This window comes from Pristiophorus japonicus, chromosome 2, assembly GCF_044704955.1.
Source record: "Pristiophorus japonicus isolate sPriJap1 chromosome 2, sPriJap1.hap1, whole genome shotgun sequence".
NCBI lineage: Eukaryota > Metazoa > Chordata > Chondrichthyes > Pristiophoridae > Pristiophorus > Pristiophorus japonicus.
In genome coordinates this window covers 216,231,141-216,257,144 of record NC_091978.1, presented here as the reverse complement: position 1 = coordinate 216,257,144, position 26,004 = coordinate 216,231,141, and the positions used below count along the sequence as shown (strand labels likewise).

General features: G+C 43.7%; 1 protein-coding gene across 1 annotated transcript in view; it reads right to left on the bottom strand.

Moving 5' to 3' along the window:
• Positions 1-13,368: 13,368 nt before the first annotated feature.
• The window catches only part of rab28 (RAB28, member RAS oncogene family), a 337,454-nt gene continuing 324,818 nt past the window's right edge, over positions 13,369-26,004 (bottom strand). The window contains exon 8 of the mRNA XM_070861390.1: positions 13,369-14,666. Coding sequence (XP_070717491.1) covers positions 14,574-14,666 — 93 coding nt within the window. The 3' untranslated portion in view covers positions 13,369-14,573. The remainder of the gene's footprint in view (positions 14,667-26,004) is intronic.

Below are 26,004 nucleotides of genomic sequence, written 5' to 3'. Positions count from 1 at the left end.
ATTGAGCAGTGTCAGAAAAAATGCTGATGAAAACTTCTGGATTGTTGTAGAAACCCAACTGGTTTACTAATATTCTTCAGCAAAGGAAAGTTACCATCCCTTTGCTGGCAAGTTTGGCCTACACGTGACCATTGCTCACATTCATCTTCCTCATTTCCTAAAGAAGACAAATTGAAGAAGATTCTCAATGGGAAATCCATTGTTCCAATATCATGAACATACCGAAAAAAAGCCATGCCAGAATACTTTTATACAAAGTCTTCTCGTGAAAACTAGAAAGAAACAAATTTTTAAAAACAAGGAAAAAGGTTCAAATTTAGCCTTAAAAGGTTGCCACAAATCTTACCAAAGGGCTCTTTAAATCCACTTCTGGAACAGTACATCACAGCAATCCTAGATGTCCATTTTACATGGGTGGATGGATTACTGAGCACTACACTGGCAAATCGCTGGGAAATTGTCTGGATGCCTAAATAATGTAATTGGGGTCTAACGTTAATAAATTAACTGCAAACTGGCAGGTACTTCTGGCAACAGTACAAAATTTGACCTGAAAACTAGATGAGGTAAAAAATGGACAGAAACTTTGTCGTGAATCTCCACAAGAACACAAGAAATAGGAGCAGGAGTAGGCTATTTGATCCCTCAAGCCTGCTCCTCCATTAAATAAGCTCATGGCTGATCTGATCATGGACTCAGCTCCACTTCCCTGTCCGCTTCCCATAACCCTTTATTCCCTTATTGCTCAAAAATCTGTCTATCTCTGCTTTAAATCAATGACCCAGCCTCCACAGCTCTCTGGGGCAAATTCCACAGATTTACAACCCTCTGAGAGAAGAAATTTCTCCTCATCTTAGTTTTAAATGAGTTTTAAGTGACCACTTATTCTAAGACTATGCCCCCTAGTTTTAGTTTCCCCTATGAGTGGAAATATCCTCTCTGCATCCAACTTGTCGAGTCCTCTCATTATCTTATATCTTTCGATAAGGTAACCTCTCATTCTTCTGAACTCCAATGAGTATAGTCCCAACTACTCAACCTATCTTCAGAAGTCAACCCCCTAATCTCTGGAATCAACCTAAAGAACCTTCTCTGAACAGCCTCCAATGCAAGTATATCCTTCCTTAAATGCAGAGACTAAAACTGCATGCAGTACTCCAGGTGTGGCCTCACCAATACCCTGTACAGCTGCAGCAGGATTTCTCTGCTTTTATACTTGAACCTCCTTGCAAAAAAGGGCAACATTCCATTTGCCTTTCTGATTATTTGCTGTACCTGCATACTAACTTTTTGTGTTTCATGCACAAGGACCCCTAGGTCCTTCTGTACTGAAACACTTTGCAATTTTTCTCCATTTAAATTATAATTTGTTTTCTTATTTTTTCAGCCAAAGTGGATAACCTCACATTTTCCTACATAATAATCTGTTTGCCAAATTTTTGTCCACTCACTTAGCCTGTCTATATCTCTTTGCAGATTTTTTTGTGTCCTCCTTACAATTTGATTTACCACCCATCTTCGTATCATCAGCAAACTTGGCTACATTACACTCGGTCCCTTCATCCAAGTCATTAATATAGATTGTAAATAGTTGAGGCCGCAGCACCGATGTCTGTGGCACCCCACTAGTCACTGTTTGTCAACTGGAAAACGATCCGTTTATCCCGACTCTGTTTTCTGTTAGTTAGCCAATCCTCAATCCATGCTAATTGTTGTGTATCTGTAAAGCATGCACTCCCATGTTCCGCCACCAGGGAGCTCATGCCCTGAAGTCCCAAGGGATCCCAGCAACCCTTGGGAGCACTGTATATAAGCCGGCCCCTTAGGAGTGTCTTATTAAAGGCTGAGGTCACTCCCTGTGTGCAGCCTCATCTATGTGAGGAACACAATAACTGGCGACGAGAATACGAATCCAACGCAAAGATGCAGCAAACTGTGGGCATCCTGAAGAAGTTCTCGGAGGGTGAGGACTGGGAAGCCTATGTCGAAGCTAGACCAGTACTTTGTAGCCAACAAGCTGGATGGAGAAGGAAGCGCGACAAAAAGGAGAGCGGTCCTCCTCACAGTTTGCGGGGCACTGACCTACAGCCTCATGAAGAATCTACTGGCTCCGGTGAGACCCACAGATAAGTCGTATAAGGAGCTGTGTACACTGATTCGGGAGCATCTTAAGGGAGAGCGTGCTGATGGCGAGGTATCGGTTCTACACGTGCCAGCGATCTGAAGGTCAGGAAGTGGCGAGCTACGTCGCCGAGCTAAGGCGACTTGCAGGACAATGTGAGTTTTATGGCTACCTGGAGCAAATGCTCAGAGACTTTTTTGTACTGGGCATTGGCCACGAGACCATCCTATGAAAACTTTTGACTGTAGAGACACCGAACCTCAGTAAGGCCATTGCGATAGCACAGGCGTTTATGTCCACCAGTGATAACACCAAACAAATCTCTCAGCACACAAGTGCTAGCAATGTTCATAAATTAACTGGAACTGTGTTTGCGAGCAGAAATGTAAAGGGCAGGACCCACAAGTCTGCAACTGCCAGCAGGCCTCAGGTGACCCAGATTAATCAGAGTCCCCAACAAAGGATGAATGCAAGGCAATTCATAACTTGTTGGCGTTGTGGAGGCTCCCATTCAGCCTATTCATGCCACTTCAAAAGGTATGTTTGCAAGAGCTGTGGAACAATGGGGTACCTCCAATGAGCTTGCAAACAAGCTGCAAGCTCTGCAAAACCTGCTAACCACCACGTGGCAGAGGAAGATCGGTCCATGGTGGATCAAAGCAATTTCGAGCCTCAGAGAGAGGAGGCAGATGCTGAAGTACACGGGGTGCAACACATTTTCGACGAAATGTCCACCTATAATGCTAAACGTAAAATTGAATGGCTTACCCGTAGCCATGGAACTGGACACTGATGCTAGCCAATCCATCATGAGTAAAAAGATATTTGAGACTGTGTTGCAACAAGGCATTCAGATCAGCCCTGAGCCCCATCCACATGAAACTGGGGACGTACACCAAAGAGCTTATCACTGTCCTAGGCAGCACTATGGTCAAGGTCGCCTACGAGGGCACGGTACACGAACTGCCACTCTGGATTGTCCCGGGCGATGGCCCCACACTGCTTGGAAGGAGCTGGCTGAGCAAAATCCGCTGGAACTGGGATGACATCCGAGCGCTATCACATGTCGATGAGGCCTCATGTACCCAGGTTCTTAACAAATTTCCTTCCCTTTTTGAGCCAGGCATTGGAAACCTTTCCGGGGCGAAGGTGCGGGTCCACTTGGTCCAAGAGGCACGGCCCATTCACCACAAGGCACGCGGTACCTCACATGAAGGAGAGAGTGAAAATTGAGCTGGACAGGCTGCAACACGGGGGCATCATCTCCCCAGTGGAATTCAGCGAGTGGGCCTGCCTGATTGTTCCAGTATTCAAAAGTGATGGCACGGTCAGGATTTGCGGCGATTATAAAGTAACTATTCATCGTTTCTCGCTACAGGACCAATAAGGCAGATGACCTATTTGCGACACTGGCAGGAGGCAAGATGTTCACCAAGCTCGATCTGACTTCGGCCTACATGACGCAGGAGCTGGAGGGGTCTTTGAAAGGCCTCATCTGCATCAACACACACAAGGGACTGTTCATCTACAACAGATGCCCGTTTGGAATTCGGTCGGCTGCAGCGATCTTCCAGAGAAACATGGAAAGCCTACTCAAGTCGGTTTCACACATCTTTCAGGACGACATATTGGTCACTGGTCGGGACACCGCCAAGCACCTACAAAACTTGGAGGAGGTCCTCTAGCGACTGGATCGTGTCGGGCTGCGGCTGAAGAGGTCGAAATGCATCTTCATGGCAACAGAAGTGGAATTTTTGGGGAGAAAGATCGTGGCGGACGGCGTTCGGCCCACAGACGCCAAGACAGAGGCTATTAGGAACGCACCCAGGCCACAGAACGTCACAGAGCTGCGGTCGTTCCTGGGACTCCTCAACTATTTTGGTAACTTCCTACCGGGATTAAGCACCCTTTTAGAGCCCCTACATGTGTTATTGTGCAAAGGTGAGAACTGGGTATGGGGAAAAAAACAAGTAATTGCTTTTGAGAAAGCCAGAAACATTTTATGCTCCAACAAGCTGCTTGCATTGTATAACCCATGTAAAAGACTTGTGCTAGCATGTGACACGTCGTCGTACGGAGTCTGATGTGTATTACAACAAACTAACATTGCGGGGAAGTTGCAACCTGTCGCCTATGCTTCCAGGAGCTTGTCTAAGGCCGAGAGGGCCTACAGCATGATTGAGAAAGAGGCATTAGTGTGTGTGTTCGGTGTAAAGAAAATGCATCAGTACCTGTTTGGCCTCAAATTTGAGCTGGAAACCGATCACAAGCCCCTCATATCCCTGTTCGCTGAAAACCAGGGGATAAATACTAATGCCTCAGCCTGCATACAAAGGTGGGCACTCGCACAATCAGCGTATAACTATACTATCCGCCACAGGCCAGGCACCGAGAACTGTGCGGATGCTCTCAGTCGGCTACCATTGCCCACCACGGGGGTGGAAATGGCGCATCCTGCAAACTTGTTGATGGTGGCGCATCCCGCAGACTTGATGATAGTCATGGAAGCATTTGAAAATGATAAGTCACCTGTCACGGCCCGCCAGATTAGGACTTGGACCAGCCAAAATCCTCTGCTGTCCCTAGTAAAAAACTGTGTACTGCATGGGAACTGGGCCAGCATCCCCGTTGAAATGCAAGAGCCAATCAAGCCGTTGCAGAGGCGAAAGGATGAACTGTCCATTCAGGCAGACTGCCTGTTGTGGGGTAACCGCGTAGTGCTACCAAAAAAGGGCAGGGAGATGTTCATCTCGGATCTCCATAGCACACACCCGGGTATAGTAATGATGAAAGCGATAGCCAGATCCCACGTGTGGTGGCCCGGTATCGACTCTGACTTAGAGTCTTGTCTACAGCAATGCAGCGTATGTGCTCAGTTGAGCAACGCGCCCAGAGAGGCACCACTAAGTTTGTGGTCCTGGCCCTCCAGACCATGGTTGAGGATCCATGTCGACCATGCAGGCCCGTTTCTCGGTAAAATGTTCCTGGTGGTGGTGGATGCTTTTTCAAAATGGATTGAATATGAAATAATGTCGGGAAGCACCGCCACTGCCACCATTGAAAGACTGAGGGCCATGTTTGCCACCCACGGCCTGCCTGACATACTGGTCAGTGACAACGGGCCATGTTTCACCAGTGCCGAATTTAAAGAATTCATGACCCGCAATAGGATCAAACATGTCACCCCGGCCCCATTTATACCAGCCTCCAATGGGCAGGCAGAGCGGGCAGTACAAACCATCAAACAGAGCCTTAAACGAGTCACAGAAGGTTCACTCCAAACCGCCTGTCCCGAGTACTGCTCAGCTACCGCACGAGACCCCACTCGCTCACAGTGGTGCCCCCGGCTGAGCTACTCATGAAAAGGACACTTAAAACCAGACTCACGCTGGTTCACCCCAACCTGCATGATCAGGTAGAGAGCAGGCGGCAGCAACAAAATGTAAATGATGGTCGCGCCATGTGTCACAGGAAATTGATCTGAATGACCCTGTGTATGTGCTAAACTATGGACATGGTCCCAAGTGGATCGCAGGCACGGTGATAGCTAAAGAAGGGAATAGGGTGTTTGTAGTCAAACTAGACAATGGACAAATTTGCAGGAAGCACCTTTCCAAACGAGGCTGCGGTTCACAGACTGCCCTGAACAACCCACAGCAGACACCACCTTTTTCAAGTCCACAACACACACCCGAAGGAGCAGACACCACCCTGGACCAGGAAATCAAACCCATCACGCCCAATAGCCCAGCAAGGCCAGGCTCACCTAGCAGCCCTGCAGGGCCAACAGCACGCCAGCCCAGCGAGGGCACAGCCAACACACCAGAACAGACATTTGTACCGAGGCGGTCCACCAGGGAAAGAAAGGCTCCCGACCGCCTCACCTTGTAAATAGTTTTCATTTTGACTTTGTGGGGGGAGTGATGTTGTATATCTGTAAAGCATGCACTCCCATGTTCCGCCACCAGGGAGCTCATCCTCTGAAGCCCCAAGGGATCCCAGCATCCCTTGGGAGCACTGTATATAAGCCAGCCCCTAAGGCCTGTTCCTCACTCTGAAGTGTCTTATTAAAGACTGAGGTCACTGTTACTTTAACCTCCCTGTGTGCAGCCTCATCTGTGTTCGCAACACAATACTAATATATTACCCCCAACGCTGTGAACTTTTATCTTGTGCAGTAACCTTTTACGTGGCACCTTATCGAATGCCTTCTGGAAATCCAAATACACCACATCCACTGGTTCCCGTTTATCCACCCTGCTCGTTACATCCTCAAAGAACTCCAGCAAATTTGTCAAACATGATTTCCCTTTCATAAAACCATGCTTACTCTGCTTGATTAAATTATGCTTTTCCAAATGTCCTGCTACTGCTTCATTAATAATGTGGTGGCTGGTGTGCAACGGCCACCACATGTTAAAAAAATCCACGCACAGGCATGTTCCACCCTTCAAGATTTAGTGTGGGACCTGGAATTTTAGGTCCTTCATTGAAACATCTGTGAACTTTTTGACGTGGAAGCAAGTTATCCTCGATTCGAGGGACTGCCCATGATGTTGAATAATGCACTCCAGCATTTTCCCAACGACAGATGTTAGGCTAACCGGTCTATAGTTTCCTGCTTTCTGTCTGCCTCCTTTTTTAAATAAGGGCGTTACAATTGAGGTTTTCCAATCTGCTAGGACCTCCCCAGAATCCAGGGAATTTTGGTAGATTACAACCAATGCATCCACTATCTCTGCAGCCACTTCTTTTAGGAGCCTAGGATGCAAGCCATCAGGTCCAGGGGACTTGTCGGCCTTTAGTTCCATTATTTTACTGAGTACTACTTCCTTAGTGATAATGATTGTATCCTTCCTCCCTATAGCCCCTTGATTATCCCCTATTGGGATGTTTTTAGTGTCTTCTACCGTGAAGACCGATACCATTATTAATTCCCCAGTCTCATCCTCTGGAGGACCAACATTTGCTTTAGCTACTCTTTGCCTTTTTATGTACCTGTCGAAAATGTTACCATCTGTTTTTATATTTTGTGCCAGTTTACTTTCATAATTTATCTTCCCTCTCTATTATTTTTTTAGTAGTCCTTTGCTAGCTTTTAAAAGCTTCTCAATCCTCTGGCCTCCCACTAGTCTTGGCCACATTGTATGCCCTTGTTTTCAATTTGATACCATCCCTTATTTCCTTCGTTAGCCGTGGATTGTTAACCCTTCTCTTACAGCCTTTCCTTCTCATTGGGATATATTTTTGTTGAGAGTTATGAAATATCTCCTTCAATATCTGCCACTGCTCATCAACCGTCCCACTCTTTAATCTATTTTTCCAGTCCACTTTAGCCAACTCTGTCCTCATACCTTTGCAGTCTCCTTTATTTAAGCTTCGGACACTGGTTAGAGATCCACCTTTCTCACCCTCCAATTTGAAATTCAACCATGTTATGGTCACTCGTTCCTAGGGGATCCTTTACTTGGAGATCATGAATTAATCCTGTCTCATTGCACAGTACCAGATCTAAGATAGGCTGCTCCCTGGTTGATTCCGCAATGTACTGTTCAAGGAAACTATCCCGGTTACACTCTATGAACTCTTCCTCAAACTACCCTGGCCAATTTGCTTCGTCCAATCAATATGAAGGTTAAAATCGCCCATGATTATTGCCATTCCTTTTTTACAAGCGTGCATTATTTCTTGACTTATACTCCATCCTACAGTGTAGCTACTGTTAGCGGGCCTATAGACTACACCCACCAGCGACTTTTTCCCCTTATTATTCCTTATCTCCACCCAAACTGATTCCACATCTTGATCTTCTGAGCCAATATCATTTCGCACTAACGCACTGATATCCTTTATTAACAGAGCTACCTCACCTCCTTTTCCTTTCTGTCTATCCTTCCAAATTGTCAAATATCCCTGAATATTTAGTTCCCAGTCTTGGTCACCTTGCAACCACGTCTCTGTAATGGCTATCAGATGATACCCATTTGTATCAATTTGTGCTGTCAACTCATCTATTTTGTTACAAATGCTGCGTGCATTCAGATAAAGAGCTTTTAAAAAATTTTTTAACCATTCTTTTCCTGCTTTGACCCCACTTTCTGATTTATTGTTATGTTTATACATTCTGTCTCTTCCTGTCATGCTCTGGTTTCATTTCCCCCAGTGCTATCCTGATCTATTGCTTTCTCATTATTCTTTGACTTTTTAAATTTTCACTCACCTGAATTCTCCTCCCTACTAATTAGTTTAACGCCATCTCTACAGCCCTAGTTATTCGATTCATCATTACACAATAATCCCTACTTTACACCCATTAATCAAACCAACAATTTGGAAAATCTACACTAAAGTCTCCTTTTCATAAGTCTCTCTTCCATAAATAAGATTTCATATTCATTAAAAAATTGCAGGAGTGTGTGCTTGAAATGTGACCATCTGTTAAAAAGAAGACTGATGTGCAAGATAAATCGCTCCTAATTGCTATCCAGTGACCTCTATTGAAAACATGCATCTATATAGACACTAATAGGGTGAATAACTGCAGGGGTTCATCTACTCACTCACTATAACTTCACTGGAAATGTCACAGAAACTCAGGAAAAACAGCGTAAACATGCCTTTATTCTGGGGCTTTTCCGCCGAAGTTAGGGCGGACAAGCGGGAGAACCCATCCAGCTGTGATTCAGCATTTGACCGAGTGTGGCATCAAGGAGCCCTAGTAAAACCGAAGTCAATCGGAATCAGGAGGAAAACTCTCCGCTGGCTGGAGTCATGCCGAGCACAAAGGACATTGCTGCAGGAGTACCTCAGCGCAGTGTGATAGGCCGAACCATCTTCAACTGATTCATTAATGACCTTTCCTCCATCATAAGGTCAGTAGTGGAGATGTTCGCTGATGATTGCACAGTGTTCAGTGTCATTCGCAGCTCCTCAGATAATGAAGCAGTCCATGTCCGCATGCATCAAGACCTGGACGACGTTCAAGCTTGGGCTGATAAGTGGCAAGTAACATTCGTGCCACACAAGTGCCAGGCAATGACTATCTACAACAAGTGAGAGTCTAACCACCGCCACTTGACATTCAACGGCATTACCGTCGCCAAATCCACCACCATCAACATCCTGGTGGGGGTGGGGGGGCAGTCACAGTTGACCAGAAACTTAACTGGATCAAGAGCAGGTCAGAGGCTGGGCATTCTGCGGCGAGTGTCTCACCTCCTGACCCCCCAAAGCCTTTCCACCATCCACAAGACATGAGTCAGGAGTGTGATGGAATACTCTCCACGTGCCTGGATGAGGATGAGTGCAGCTCCAACACCAGTTTCCCTCCAAGTCGCACACCTCCTGACTTGGAAGTATATTGCCTTTCCTTCATCGTTGCTGGGTCAAAATCCTAGAACGTCCTCCCGAACAGCACTGTGGGAGTACTTTCACCATATGGACTGCAGCGGTTCAAGAAGGCGGCTCACCACCACCTTCTCAAGGTTAATTAGGGATGGGCAATAAATGCTGGCCTTGCCAGCTACGCCCACATCCCATGAATGAATTTTTAAAAAGCTGTGATGTCCACTATGGTCAAATAGGCTGTGAACACTCAGTGCTCAGCCTCACACCTGAAACATGGCCATTGGACAGGTAATACACGTAAACAAAGTGTAAGTCTCAATTTGCTAACAGGAATATTTGCAATATAGTACAAAACACAACACCAAGAGTGATGAATTTGTAAGTGTAACGCATCACCACCCTGTAGATCAAAAATGATAGTCTATGCTAACTTTTTGAAAAACCTGGAGCTAAAAATAGATTTTTGGGGAAATACAAAAAAAAGTATAATTTTGCTTTGTACATTTGTGTTTATGAAACTGCTCATTAAATTGCTAAATTGACTGTTTTTAATTAAAAGAATACAATTCTTTCAAGTACATATTACGTTGTTAAAAGTACCAATGAAAAATGAAACAAAATTCTGAAATTAAAATATCTTTGGTAAACATCAGCCTAGTTACCATAATTCGTGTTCATGTGTTTTCAATGAATCAAACAAGACCGACTTTTGTAAATCCCATTGATTCAATTTTTATAAGCAGACATACACTTTAACATTTTTCTTCCAATATATTCACATACAAATAAACCCTAAATAAAATTTACAATGTTCAAGAACAATTATATTCCAATTGCAACATTCAGTCCAGCAACACTTTAAACAGCTCATATTCATCATCCCTATATAGTGCATTAAGCAAAGGGATCTATATGGAAAGCCTGAAATAAAATTGCAACTTAACTCTAAAATATCCTTATGCGACACAACAAAAATCATTTTAAAATATCAAAAATGTTTTAACAATTGAGCCTTCATTCATATTGCAAATAATGTACATGTAGTTAACTACCATTGGTACATCAATATGAGTCATTTATAATATAATGTGAATTGTCAAGGTTGCAGAGAATTGTAGACAATTTATTTTATATTTTATTTATTGTACCTTAGTAAGTTGAACTTATTTACTAACCTGGTTGGAATATTAGTGAGGAGGAATATTTTAAAGTTAATGGAAATGCCATGTGCATTTTACATTACTGTTATGAAACTATAAAATATACACAGTATTAATAAAACATGCAGTTGACATTCCAAGGCTTCCATCTGTTTACGGTGCTGGTGTTTTGCTGAACTAATTGGAAATGGTTCAAACTGCTATCAACAATGCACATATATTTGACTGTTTTCACAGAATGCAAGGATACAAATTAGAACAGAATGTGAATGTCAAGAGTCTTTTCTTTGCTGCACCATTCAGACATCAAATGGAAAGCACTCAAGTTTGTAAACAGTTAAAATAAAATACACATGAAATCAAAGATGGCTGTGTGTATCTAAAGAGAAAAAATATTTAGTATCCAAAAATATATTTATGTTTGAAAGTATGTAAAACAAAGACCTGGTTAAATGTATTTAGTGTTTGTTACTGCATTACACTCAAGTCAATAATTGGTAAGTAGCGGGATATGTGTAAGGAGTCATAACTGCAGGGGTACCAGACTTATGCAAATAAGATCAATATACACAGACACAAGCTACATTATCAGTAAAAGTAAAAAGTAAAAAGGTGAGGTTGGAAAGAAAACAACAATTTAGAAAGTACTGACTCAGGCAACTGATCTAATATCAATTTTAAAATAAAATAATGGGGGAACAATTCTAAGGGATTTGCTGGAAGGTCACTTGTGCAACAATAACTGAGGAAACAGCCAACACAAGTTAGAAGAGGAAGATTCCATCTGAAAAGCCTCCTTCATTTCTTTGTGAATATTACATATAAAGTAGATAGTGGAGCTTCCTATGATATTGCTTGTTTATTTGGACTTTCAGAAGATTTTTGACAATGTTTCCAGTGAAAGATTCATAATTATACTGCAAACCACACAAATCCAGGGTAGAACATGGATAAAACATTGGTTTAAAAAAAAGAACAAACAGAGATTACCGATAGGAGACTGAGGCGCCAAAATTTCGGGAGCTGAAAAAGGCCGTCCAGTTGTGCTAGAATTTGAGGCAGAACCTGGCTACACCGGGATTGCACCCAGTTTTCCCAGGCCTATTAAATTCTGGTGGGGGTGAGAGGTGCATGGTTGGATTTTCCATCAACTGCTCTCCTACACCAAGCAGGCATGTTGGGGCTAGGGGGTGGGTTCCCAGACTTCTCTGGGAAATTCCATCCTTTATGGCCTTGAAAGGTCTCCCAACAGAACTCAAAGTCAGCCGAGAGCTGGCATGATCCTTGACCTCCTGAAGACCACAAACTTTTAGCAGACTATGGTAATCAATTCAGAAGACTGAAAATATTTTTTCTTTGGCTCCATTGGCCCTCAGCGCCCCTCAGGATGAGTGGCTGTGGGCAGCTCCATTTTACAAGGGTAGGGCAGATGGAATACTGCTAATGCGTTGATGTAGGCACCGCAGCCCACCCAGGAAAGCAAATTGCCCATTCCTGGGACTTAGGATGGGATCTCCAGCCTGGGGTAGGGTGGGTGGGAGTTCTGCTCTATGACATGCTCCAGTGGAGTGGACCTCCAGGGATTTCAAGGCCATAATGTCAGGTTGGGGAGGAAAGGAGTGTTGAGTGTTGTCATACAGGGGTATATCCTATTTCTAATAAGCGTCAATGACCTGAACTGCTAAACAAAATAAAAGCTGGTTAAATTTGATGGCAATATTAACTTAACATAGAGGTTGCAGACAAAGATTTGCAGAAGGATTTGGATCAGTAAGCCACAGCCAAAGAAAGAAGAAATGACATTTAATACTGACAAATATATAGTGCACAGTGGCCAAATAAATGTGGCTGATAAGTATACCATGTACAGATATAAATGGGGCTCCTCTGTCAGCCATTGAAATTTAAATGTTTAGAGCGTGCATGTGGCAACGTCCATACTCTGTAAACATTTAACATGAAAAGGTTCAGAAATGCCCTTGGGATCAAAATTGAAGTACATGCTGTGTCTAATTCAAGCAGAATAAGGCTCTCACACCCTTTCTCTCTGGGGTTGAGTTAGGCCCAGATACTGGATTTATAGTGGAACTTTAGTATTGCAGCAAGGCAAAGGCTGCCATATAAATGGACTCTGACAAAAAGACCTTGTAATGATACTACACTCATCACTTTCAATAATTACACAACATGCTATTAAAAAAAGCTAGTATCATTCTAGGACATATTGACAGAACAGTAGAGTACAAGTCTATAGGAATTATTCTAAGGTTTTGAAATGCACTGGTCTCAGATCATACCGAGAATATTGCAGTCAATTTTGGTCATGATGCCACAAAATATATATATATATATGCACTGGAGAGGATGCAAAGAACAGCAACATGACTGATTCTCAAGAGTAAAAGAGGAAGAGTTATAAGGAAAAACTCCTGAAATTTGCAGTCAGCAACAAAGCAAAGGCTTTGACCACTGGCCCCGAAGTAAGCTTCGCACAAAGATCTTGCGATCTCTGAGTCGAGAGGTCTGAGTTTTCCGATGCGTAATTCATAGTGCAAGCTACTGTGACATCAACAAGCTGTCTAAGCAACCAATCAAAACGCAGAATTTTCACATTCAGCGAACAAGGAAGTGGTATGTAAGCTATTAAAATTCGAACTTTTAAAAAATGTTAGAAAGAGCAAAACAAAGATTGGGGCTCTCACATGGGGAAAAGGCAAACCTGAAATGAAGATGAACAAATTTCTTAAAAATTTTAATTTTTATTAAAATGGATAAATTTGACATTGCACAAAATTAAAATTAGTTTGTCAGGCCCAAAACCTTTGTTTAGCAGTCAATACACTGTTAAAACTCCAGTTGCACCTAATCCCTATGGGTCTAACTTTTAGTGTGGAATTTAACAGCGTTTGCGGAAGAGCTGAAGTTTTCGTCACTTTCCGATTGCTGGCTCTGTGGGGAGGGAGATGGGGAGGGAGAGGGAGCACAACACAGTCTATGGAGGAGCACTGAATGACAGACCGCAATTCCAGGATTTCCGCATTAAGCAGTGCATGCGCTAAATCCTGAAGTTGCGGTCAGTTTCAAATGCGGAATGACAGCAAATTCCGGGCCACTGGAAACAGAGTCGTTAAAGGAGAACCTCACTAAGGTATATAACATATTAAATAGTACAGATAAGGCAAGCTCAGAATATTACATCAGGCTATGAGAACATAAATTTAAATTGTTGCAAAGTAAATTTAATCAGATAAAGTCTTACCCAAAGAGTGATGAATGTATGGAATAGTCAGCCAGATAGGGTAGTTGAGACAAAAACACTAAGGGCATTCAACAGTCAGCTGGATGCTGTCGTGTAGGAGAATAATGGTACAAGAGGGCTGCGCTTCAATGGACCAAATTAATTTTCAAGTGCTTGACTTTTAAATTTTTTTTCTTAAGTACCTTTTAGTATTCAGATCTTCACAACAATCTGCTACACAGCCCACATTACTTGTTAAAAAAAATCAAGTTACCATAAAAAGTTGCTTGTTTTTCCAGATTTACAAAACTTTACCTTTTGTTATTTTAAGTGAACTTTCATTTAAAATACACAGATTTCTGTAAATGTTGAAATACATTTAAATGCACTGTTGTATAAATTAGATTTTTGATAGTTGTGAAGTACATATCTGATGCAGTTACACCGTCATTTTAAACAAAGTGGTGAATATCCTTTCGTAACTCGATTCTGAAAATCATACTCGAATGTGTGGTCTAACCTCTTGCATCTCTGCAGTCGACAGTGGCTGCCTTGTGTTTCTCAGCATACGGTAATGCAGTCAGTCCGTGAAGCCTTTTACTGTGTTGCAGAGATGGTTGCTGTCAAAATGAAGTTCCTGAGAAAGAATGGGCCTGTGTGAACGAAGCAGGATTGCCAAATGTACTAATATGGCGATGTGACGGGATCACTGAACTGAACACATTGAACTTCTAGGAGGGTTCACAGTTCTCACCACAGGCTCCTGGCTGTAATTCACAATATCTGCCTTCACTACGCGCTGTCATAAAAGAAAAAGTAGACATATTATAAATCATTCAGCAAATTCAGCATAAAATATAAGTCAAAATATGTTTATTAGAGATGGGATAAATATGCTAATACAAGACCAGTAAACCTTTCAATTACAAGTAAAATAATGCATCATGGTATAGCTGAGCACTGTGAGGCAATAAAGTAGAATTAGCGTAATGCTCCATAAAAATAGATATAAAAGCCTTAATAAACTGTCTATTCCAATGCATGAAGTAAGTTTCAATAAACAAAGGACTGGAGGGAATCGACTATAATATGGCAACCACATGTTAGAGGTCTTTTTTATTTCATTAAAGATACTATACAAATGCAAGAGTTGCTATACAGGATGGGAGTAACTGTATATAAAATCAACATTACTTTACATTTATTTAATATTTAAAATAACTCTGTACAAATGAAAAATCTAATAGTAGTGAGAGCTACTTTTTTATTCTTCATTTTATTTAAGTTTAAAAAAAAACAGATGGATTCAAGTTTCTGCTGCAGTACCTGAATTATTGTATGGCACACACTTTGCTCCGGCAGTGTGCAGAACCCTGTGATAGATTCTCATCATGTGGGTAATTTACCAGCTCGGCCCTGACAATATGCTGCCAACAAAAAGATGCCAGGAAAGCAAAAGAGCGATGGAGTTGAGAAACAAAAATGAAAGGAAATAATGAAGACGCAATTGAAATGGGAAACAACTAAACAGAACTTCAAGTATAGCAATAAAACATTAAAGCACAGATTTCTCATTTGACATTATTTTAACACCAACAGTAACCCATTGATTTTAAATGGATTACCACCAATGTCAAAGTAACGTCGATCAGTAAATTCAGGCTGAACTTTATGGCTATAAAGAAAGGAAATGTACAGGACAGGAGATGAATTAACCCAGAGAACACAGCTTTCCTTTGCAGTATATAGAACCAATTTAACCTGAGACCTATAAAAATAAAATTGAATTGCCATACTTACTATATAAAACATGAAAACAGTACATATTTAAGTATTTGTTTAAAAAATTAAATAAAGTTTTAGATACAGCTGCGATATCTGAACTCAAAAGGTTAAACAAAACATTAATTATGCACAGAAAATTTCAAACAGTGAACACATTGTGAATAAATGCAATTCTTCAACGTAATTATACTCTACTGGGCCAAGGAAAAACAGCATATCAACAACAAGCATCGCACATGAAGGCCATTTTTAAAAATCAATACCAGTACGACTACTGTACACTATAACCAACTGTATTATTCGGAAGTAATCAGACACGCCACAAAATAGCAGAGTTAACAAGATATAAAATGTTTTATTGAATGCAGCTGAATCATTGGCCAGAATCTTTGCCTTGAAGTCGGATTGTGTGCGTGCGGGCTGCGTAGCGGGTCAGAAATCCGAAGTACGAACAGCGCGTTCTGCAGTGCGAGTTTTACTTAATGGCCCCAATTAAAACAGTCATGCATGTTTCCCAGCTTAATTAAATGGAGCGGGTCTGATGATGTCACCGAGGATGAGGATATTTTAAGCAGCCTTGCACACATCTAATTTGAAGGTTGATGCAGGAGAGCATAATTTGGTTTCCAGAGATCTCAATAACATGATAAAATCGGAGGGTGCAGGACGCTCCAAGCTCTGCTGAGCTGCATACAGATGCTGTACATTGGGGGCCAACGAGAAAGAGGGTGATCTTGGAGGGGCAGCAACAATTTCATGAGGCTCTGGCAGCTTTTGCAGCCGCGATGTCTGCAAATGTGCAGAGAGAATGAAGCAGTCCATCTCCAACATGAGCATCACCATTTCGCAGGCGATGACGACGATGTGTTGTTCCATGGGAAGGATGGCCATGTGCATGGAGCAGCAAATGCACCAGTCACACGAGAACATGCTGGCTGTGCACAACAGATGGCAGACGCTCATAGACCTCATCTTGAGGAGGAATATAAACGTAGACTTGGGTATTCATCGCCCCACTGATGTGCAGCAAGATGTTCTCCATATCCTTGTTAGCAGACAAGTGCGGCTGGCCCCTGAGAGGGATGATGTTGAGAGGAGACATGGAAATGGGGACCCTTTTCAAAGTGCTCCCACTTCTCCCCCGTTGCCTACTCCTCAGTAAGAGCCCCATATGCTGCCTCAGATCCCGATGGCCGTGTCTGCCAAAAGTAGGTGGAGCGGACTTTAGCAGGCCCCTCACAGGCTCCAAAACCCAGAGGACCTCTGCCAAAAGTGTCTAAGCAGTCGCAGCAGGGAAGTGAGCAGCCTGCCTCTCCCTCTGCTGAGGCCACAGGTGTACCACCTTGTAGAAGCACGTGGAATATAAAAGAGACACAATCCTAGATGCACAAGGGTATGCACATGGCTGTATGAACAAATGTTTGTGATAAGTTTTAATTACATTTATGTCACAGATAATTTATTTCTTTGCACCACTTTCTGGTCTTGTCCATTTTTGCTTGCTACCTGGGAAGTGGCCTTGGGACTTGGAGTGAATGGTGAGACATTACTTAACCTCGAGCAAGGGGATTTGGGTGGAAGGAATAGTTTGGTAATTGCAGAGCTGCTTTATGGTGTTGTTGTAAGTGGAGGGCAGGGGGGGAAGGGGAGAGGGTGGAACTTAATACAGTATGTGGCAACCATATGGGTGCATTGGAACAAGTTAAATAAATCTGGCCATTATGAGACCATCCCGGGCATCAACGTGCACCGCTGCTGGTGCCACCTTCACCTCAAATTCCTCCTTCTCCTCGTCTTCCACCTGCTCCTCCTCCTCTGAAGACGCTGTGTGCTCTGTGCCTTGCTCCTCCTGCAGCTCCAATCCTCGCTGCTGCGCTGTGTTGTGCAACGCAGACGACGATGATGATTCTGGAGACCCTGGCTGGTGCGTACTGAAGGGCTCCTGTCACGGTATCTGAAGCGCATCTTCAGCATACCTATTTGTTTGCTTTATAAGACATCTAGTGGACATGTAGCTCTCAATATAACACTCCTGGGCCTCAGTAATTGTCCTCCTCAAGAGTGTCATGTCTTCAGTGGATAGCCCTTGTCTCCAAGCAGCCAGCCAGTAAGTCTGTTTAGAGGTGCAAAGAGCTGAGGAAATGTGGACCGGTGCAGGACGAAAGAATAATCACAGCTGCCAGGGAATGCAGCACATACATGCATGTCGATCTTTTTATGGTTGCAGATGAGCTGCACACTGAGGGAGTGGAAGTCCTTGCGGTTCACAGACACTCCTGGGTGTTGTGATGTCTTGATGGCCTGCACCTGTGGGAAGCCAGCCAGAGCCGCATAGCCAAGTGCCCATCGGAACAGGAGTAGGCCATTCAGCCCCTCGAGCCTGTTCCACCATTCAATGAGATCATGGCTGATCTGTGACCTAACTCCATATACCCGTCTTTGGCCCAGTTCCCTTAATATCTTTGGTTAACAAAAAGCTATCAATCTCAAATTTGAAATTAACAATTGATCTAGCATCAATGCCATTTGCAGCGGAGAGTTCTTAGCTTCTACCACCTTTTTTGTGTAGAAGTGTTTCCTAATTTCACTCCTGAAAGGTCTGGCTCTAATTTTTAGACTATGTTCCTTAGTCCTAGAATCCCCAACCAGCGGAAATCGTTTCTCTCTATCTACCCTACCTGTTCCCTTTAATATCTTGAACACTTCGATCAGTTCACCCCTTAACCTTCTAAATTCATAGGAATAGAACCCTAATTTATGTAACTTAACCCTTGAAGTCCAGGTATCATTCTGGTAAACCAATGCTGCACTCCCTCCAAGGCCAATATATCCTTCCTAAGGTCTGGTGTCCAGAACTGCTCACAGTACTCAGGGTCTAAACTGGGTCTTATACAGCTGCAGCATAACTTCTACTCCCTTGTATTCTAGTCCTCTAGATATAAAGGCCAGCATTACATTAGCCTTTCTGATTATTTTCTGTTCTTGACAACTTAATAATCTAAGTACCTGGACCCTCAAGTCTCTTTGGACCTCCACTGGTTTTCACCATTTAGAAAGTACTCTGTTCTATACTTTTTAAGTTCAAAGTGGATGACCTCACATTTGCCGAAATTGAAATCCATTTGCCACAATTTTGTCCATTCCACTTAATCTATCACTATCCCTTTGTAATTTTATGCTTTTATCTACACTGTCTACAATGCCACCTATCTTTGTGTCATCAGCAAATTTGGATATATGAGTTTCTATACCATCATCAAAGTCATTAATAAATACTGTGAATAGTTGAGGCTCCAACACAGATCCCTGTCAGACACCACTACTCACATCCTGCCAATTTGAATACCTGCCCATTATTCCTACTCTCTGTCTCCTGTCGTTCAGCCAATTTCCTAACCAGCTCAATAATTTGGCCTCAATTCTGTAGGCTTTTACCTTAGTTAACAGTCTCTGTGGGACTTTATCAAATGCCATCTGGAAGTCCATATAAATAACATCCATAAACATTCCCCTGTCCATTACTTTAGTCACCTCTTCACAATATTCAATCAGGTTTGTCAGGCATGACCTATCTTTCACAAATCTATGTTGGCTCTCTCTGATCAACTGAAAATTTTCGAGGTGTTCAGTCACCCTATTCTTAATGATAGACTCTAGCAATTTCCTGACAACAGATGTTAGGCTATTTGGTTTATAATTCTCTGGATTCCCTCTCTCGCCATTCTTAAATAGCGGAGTGAACGGTTCTTCAATCGAGCGAACTTTGGAAAATTATAGTTTGGGCATCTGCAATGTGCTCAACTACTTCCTTTAAAACCCTGGGAAGGAAACCATCTGGTCCTGGGGTATCTGTCACACTTTGGTGCCATTATTTTCTTCATTACTGTTATTTTATTTATGTTAATTTTTATGAGCCCTGTCCCCAATTCAATATTAGTTTCCTTGGGATTTCCGGCATGCTAACCTCTTCTTCTACTGTAAAGACTGACGTAAAGTAATTATTCAATATGTCCACCGTTTCCTTATTATAAAAAAGAAAGCTTTGCATTTATATAGCGCCTTCCACGTCCACCAGGCCTATCAAAGCGCTTTACAGCCAATGAAGTACTGTTTGGAGTGCAGTCACTGTTGTAATGTGGCAGCTAATTTGTACACAGCAAGCTCCCACAAACAGAAATGTGATAATGATCAGATAATCTGTTTTTGTTATGTTGATTGAGGGATAAATATTGGCCAAGATACCGGGGATAACTCCCCTGCATTTCTTTGAAATAGTGTCATGGGATCTTTTACATCCACCTGAGGGAGCAGACGGGGCCTCGGTTTAACATCTCATCCGAAAGACGGCACCTCCGACAGCGCAGCACTCCCTCAGCACTGCACTGGAGTGTCAGCCTAGATTTATGTGCTCAAGTCCCTGGAGCGGGACTTGAATCCACAACTTCTGACTCAGAGGCAAGTGTGCAACCCAGTGAGCTACAACTGACACTGTCATTGACAATATCACTGCTTTCAGTTTTTAGGGGACCAACAGTGACCCTCTTTTTCCTAATATAATTGTAAAAATTCTTTGTATTGATTTTGATATCCCTTGTAAGTTTCTTTTCATACTCCCTTTTTGTAGCTCTTACTATCTGTTTTGTGACTCTTTGATGTTCTTTGTATCTTTCACAATCACCAGGATCTGTGCTATCTTTTGCATTTTTGTATGCTTTTTCTTTTAGTTTTATACCGTCCCTCACCTGTTTAGTCATCCATGGCTGGGTTTTTTTGGCAACTAGAGCTTTTGCCCCTCAGGGGTATAAACTGATTCTGTATCATCTTAAATTATTTTTTGAACATCTCCCACTGATCTTCTGTTGTTTTATCCATTAACAGATTTGCACAGTTTAATGTGAACAGTCTCTGCCTCATGCCGTTGAAGTCGGCCTTACCCAAATCTAGAATCTTTGTAGCTGTTTCGCGTTTCTCCCTTTCAAAAGCTCAGTAACACTGGCTTCATCAGTGGCAAAGTTGACATAATTGCCTGACTTGTCAAACATGGCATCAGTCACCTGGGTGATGCATCTGTGGGTGGCTGACTGCGAGATCCCATAAATGCCTGCTGCAGATTCCCGGAAGGAGCCTGAGGCGAAGAAGTGGAGGGCGATGTTGACTTTGACAACAACTGGTAAGGAGTGTCCATCAGGTCTTCTGGGCAGCAGGTCTTCTTCCAGCAAGCTACAAATGTCTGAGATGATCTGGCATGATAGCCTGCGCCTCCTGAAGCACTGTTGCTCAGTCATGTCCAGGAAGTTCATCCTCTGCCTGTAAACTCTGTGTTGGGGGTATCGCCTCCGGCGCAGTGCACTCCTATACTGATCCTCTCTCTCCTGTGAAGCTTCAGGTCGTTGAAGAGAAGGCTGCTGTTGCGGTTGCTGCTGCTACTGGTGTTGTGGTTGTCGTTGTTGATGCTGGGGCTCATCCTGGTCCGATTCTGATGTCCAAGTTGAGACAGCATAAGCAGCATCCATGCTGGTGTCGTAGATGGCTTCCGAGCTTGTGGAAATGATTTGCAAACTCCTCACAACTAAATCTCTGCACAAAACAGAGCCAGCAAGAGCATTTCCATTAGCCAAATAATCAGATGTAATATGTGCTTTTCCCAGCTATTAAGTAATGGATGTGTTGTGCTCAAGATGCTAAAGCCAAAAACTGGTGTTAAAAAGCCTCTTAAGGGTCTCTCAACAGGCATTTGAGTACTTCAATTAGGTTACCCGCCTCAGCCAAGCGGGTCCATAGCATACTGGGAAACGCGCCGAAGTTAAACGTGGAAGTCGGCGGGCTCCCGAAACGCGGGCAATTTCACCGATTTTTAGTGCTGACCCACCTCCAAACCCGCATGCCTGAGACTGGGAAAATTACAGCCATTGTCATTGTTAGTACTTATTCATTCATTGAACTGATCAATAGGAGACTCTCCACTCAATAGTAGATTTAATTATGTTGCAAATGTTCTTCTTCGACCTTACAAAAGCCTTTGACACTGTCAACCGCGAGGGTCTATGGAGCACCTCCTCCATTTCGGATGCCCCCAAAAGTTCGTCACCATCCTCCGCCTGCTCCACGACGACATGCAGGCCGTGATCCTTATCAATGAATCCATTACAGACCCAATCCACATCCGGACCAGGATCAAACAGGGCTGCATCATCGCCCAACCCTCTTCTCAATCTTCCTTGCTGCCATGCTCCACCTCACAGTCAACAAGCTCCCTGCTGGAGTGGAACTAAACTACAGAACCAGTAGGAAGCTGTTCAACCTTCGCCATCTACAGGCCAGGTCCAAATCCACCCCAACTTCTGTCGTCAAGCTACAGTACGTGGACGACACCTGCGTCTGCGCACATACGGAAGCTGAACTCCAGGACATAGTTGACGTATTTACTGAGGCATACGAAAGCATGGACCTTACGCTAAACATCCGTAAGACAAAGGTCCTCCACCAGTCTGTCCTCGTTGCACAGCACTGCCCCTCTAGTCATCAAGATCCACGGTGTGGCCCTGGACAACATGAACCATTTTCCTTACCTTGGGAGCCTCTTATCAACAAGAGCAGACATTGACGACGAGATTCAACAGGGCCTCCAGTGCGCCAGTGCAGCCTTTGTCTGTCTGAGGAAAAGAGTGTTTGAAGACCAGGCCCTCAAAACTGCCACCAAGCTCATGGTCTACAGGGCTATAGTAATACCCACCCTCCTGTATGGCTCAGACATGGACCATGTACAGTAGACACCTCAAGTCGCTGGAGAAATACCACCAACGATGCCTCCGCAAGATCCTACAAATCCCCTGGGAGGACAGATGCACCAACATTAGCGTCCTTGACCAGACCAACATCTCCAGCATTGAAGCACTGACCACATTGCTGGGCAGGCCACATCGTTTGCATGCCAGACACAAGACTCCCAAAACAAGTGCTCTACTCATAACTCCTTGACGGCAAACGAGCCAAAGGTGGGCAGAGAAAATGTTACAGAGACACCCTCAAAGCCTCCCTGAAAAAGTGCAACATCCTTACTAAGACCTGGGAGTCCCTGGCCAGAGACCGCACTAAGTGGAGGAAGTGCATCTAGGAGGGCGCTGAGCACCTCGAGTCTCATCGCCGAGAGCGTGTGCAGGCAGCGTGCGGCAAACCTGTCCCACCCACCTTTTCCCTCAACAGCTATCTGTCCCAGTGTGAGTGTGAGCTGGCAGTGTGAGCTGCGAGGAGGATGCTACGAGGCTGCAGAGTGACTTGGATAGGTTAGGTGAATGGGCAAATGCATGGCAGATGAAGTATAATGTGGATAAATGTGAGGTTATCCACTTTGGTGGTAAAAACAGAGAGACAGACTATTATCTGAATGGTGACAGATTAGGAAAAGGGGAGGTACAACGAGACCTGGGTGTCATGGTACATCAGTCATTGAAGGTTGGCATGCAGGTACAGCAGGCGGTTAAGAAAGCAAATGGCATGTTAGCCTTCATAGCGAGGGGATTTGAGTACAGAGGCAGGGAGGTGTTACTACAGTTGTACAGGGCCTTGGTGAGGCCACACCTGGAGTATTGTGTACAGTTTTGGTCTCCTAACTTGAGGAAGGACATTCTTGCTATTGAGGGAGTGCAGCAAAGGTTCACCAGACTGATTCCCGGGATGGCGGAACTAACATATCAAGAAAGACTGGATCAACTGGGCTTGTATTCACTGGAGTTCAGAAGAATGAGAAGGGATCTCATAGAAATGTTTAAAATACTGACGGGTTTAGACAGGTTAGATGTAGGAAGAATGTTCTCAATGTTGGGGAAGTCCAGAACCAGGGGTCACAGTCTAAGGATAAGGGGTAAGCCATTTAGGACCGAGATGAGGAGAAACTTCTTCACGCAGAGAATGGTGAACCTGTGGAATTCTCTACCACAGAAAGTTGTTGAGGCCAATTCACTAAATATATTCAAAAAGGAGTTAGATGCAGTCCTTACTACTGGGGGGGATCAAGGGGTATGGCGAGAAAGCAGGAATGGGGTACTGAAGTTGCATGTTCAGCCATGAACTCATTGAACTGATTGGGGATTCAATGGTGAGGGGAATAGATAGGCGTTTCTGCGGCCGCAACCGAGACTCCAGGATGGTATGTTGCCTCCCTGGTGCAAGGGTCAAGGATGTCTCGGAGCGGGTGCAGGACATTCTAAAAAGGGAGGGAGAACAGCCAGTTGTCATGGTGCACATTGGTACCAACGACATAGGTAAAAAAAGGGATGAGGTCCTACGAAACGAATTTAAGGAGCTAGGAGCTAAATTAAAAAGTAGGACCTCAAAAGTAGTAATCTCGGGATTGCTACCAGTGCCACGTGATAGTCAGAGTAGGAATCGCAGGATAGTGCAGATGAATACGTGGCTTGAGCAGTGGTGCAACAGGGAGGGATTCAAATTCCTGGGGCATTGGAACCGGTTCTGTGGGAGGTGGGACCAGTACAAACCGGACGGTCTGCACCTGGGCAGGACCAGAACCAATGTCCTAGGGGGAGTGTTTGCTAGTGCTGTTGGGGAGGATTTAAACTGATATGGCAGGGGGATGGGAACCAATGCAGGGAGACAGAGGGAAACAAAAAGGAGGCAAAAGCAAAAGACAGAAAGGAGATGAGGAAAAGTGGAGGGCAGAGAAACCCAAGGCAAAGAACAAAAAGGGCCACTGTACAGCAAAATTCTAAAAGGACAAAGGGTGTTAAAAGAACAAGCCTGAAGGCTTTGTGTCTTAATGCAAGGAGTATCCGCAATAAAGTGGATGAATTAACTGTGCAAATAGATGTTAACAAATATGATGTGATTGGGATTACGGAGACGTGGCTCCAGGATGATCAGGGCTGGGAACTCAACATCCAGGGGTATTCAACATTCAGGAAAGATAGAATAAAAGGAAAAGGAGGTGGGGTAGCATTGCTGGTTAAGGAGCAAATTAAGGCAATAGTTCGGAAGGACATTAGCTTGGATGATGTGGAATCTATATGGGTAGAGCTGCAGAATACCAAAGGACAAAAAACGTTAGTGGGAGTTGTGTACAGACCTCCAAACAGTAGTGATGTTGGGGAGGGCATCAAACATGAAATTAGGGGTGCGTGCAATAAAGGTGCAGCAGTTATAATGGGTGACTTTAATATGCACATAGATTGGGTTAACCAAACTGGAAGCAATACGGTAGAGGAGGATTTCCTGGAGTGCATAAGGGATGGTTTTTTAGACCAATATGTCGAGGAACCAACTAGGGGGGAGGCCATCTTAGACTGGGTGTTGTGTAATGAGAGAGGATTAATTAGCAATCTCATTGTGCGAGGCCCCTTGGGTAAGAGTGACCATAATATGGTGGAATTCTGCATTAGGATGGAGAATGAAACAGTTAATTCAGAGACCATGGTCCAGAACTTAAAGAAGGGTAACTTTGAAGGTATGAGGCGTGAATTGGCTAGGATAGATTGGCGAATGATACTGAAGGGGTTGACTGTGGATGGGCAATGGCAGACATTTAGAGACTGCATGGATGAACTACAACAATTGTACATTCCTGTCTGTCGTAAAAATAAAAAAGGGAAGGTGGCTCAACCGTGGCTATCAAGGGAAATCAGGGATAGCATTAAAGCCAAGGAAGTGGCATACAAATTGGCCAGAAATAGCAGAGAACCCGGGGACTGGGAGAAATTTAGAACTCAGCAGAGGAGGACAAAGGGTTTGATTAGGGCAGGGAAAATGGAGTACGAGAAGAAGCTTGCAGGGAACATTAAGACAGATTGCAAAAGTTTCTATAGATATGTAAAGAGAAAAAGGTTAGTAAAGACAAACGTAGGTCCCCTGCAGTCAGAATCAGGGGAAGTCATAACGGGGAACAAAGAAATGGCGGACCAATTGAACAAGTACTTTGGTTCGGTATTCACTGAGGAGGACACAAACAACCTTCCGGATATAAAAGGGGTCGGAGGGTCTAGTAAGGAGGAGGAACTGAGGGAAATCCTTATTAGTCGGGAAATTGTGTTGGGGAAATTGATGGGATTGAAGGCCGATAAATCCCCAGGGCCTGATGGACTGCATCCCAGAGTACTTAAGGAGGTGGCCTTGGAAATAGTGGATGCATTGACAGTCATTTTCCAACATTCCATTGACTCTGGATCAGTTCCTATGGAGTGGAGGGTAGCCAATGTAACCCCACTTTTTAAAAAAGGAGGGAGAGAGAAAACAGGGAATTACAGACCGGTCAGCCTGACATCGGTAGTGGGTAAAATGATGGAATCAATTATTAAGGATGTCATAGCAGTGCATTTGGAAAGAGGTAATATGATAGGTCCAAG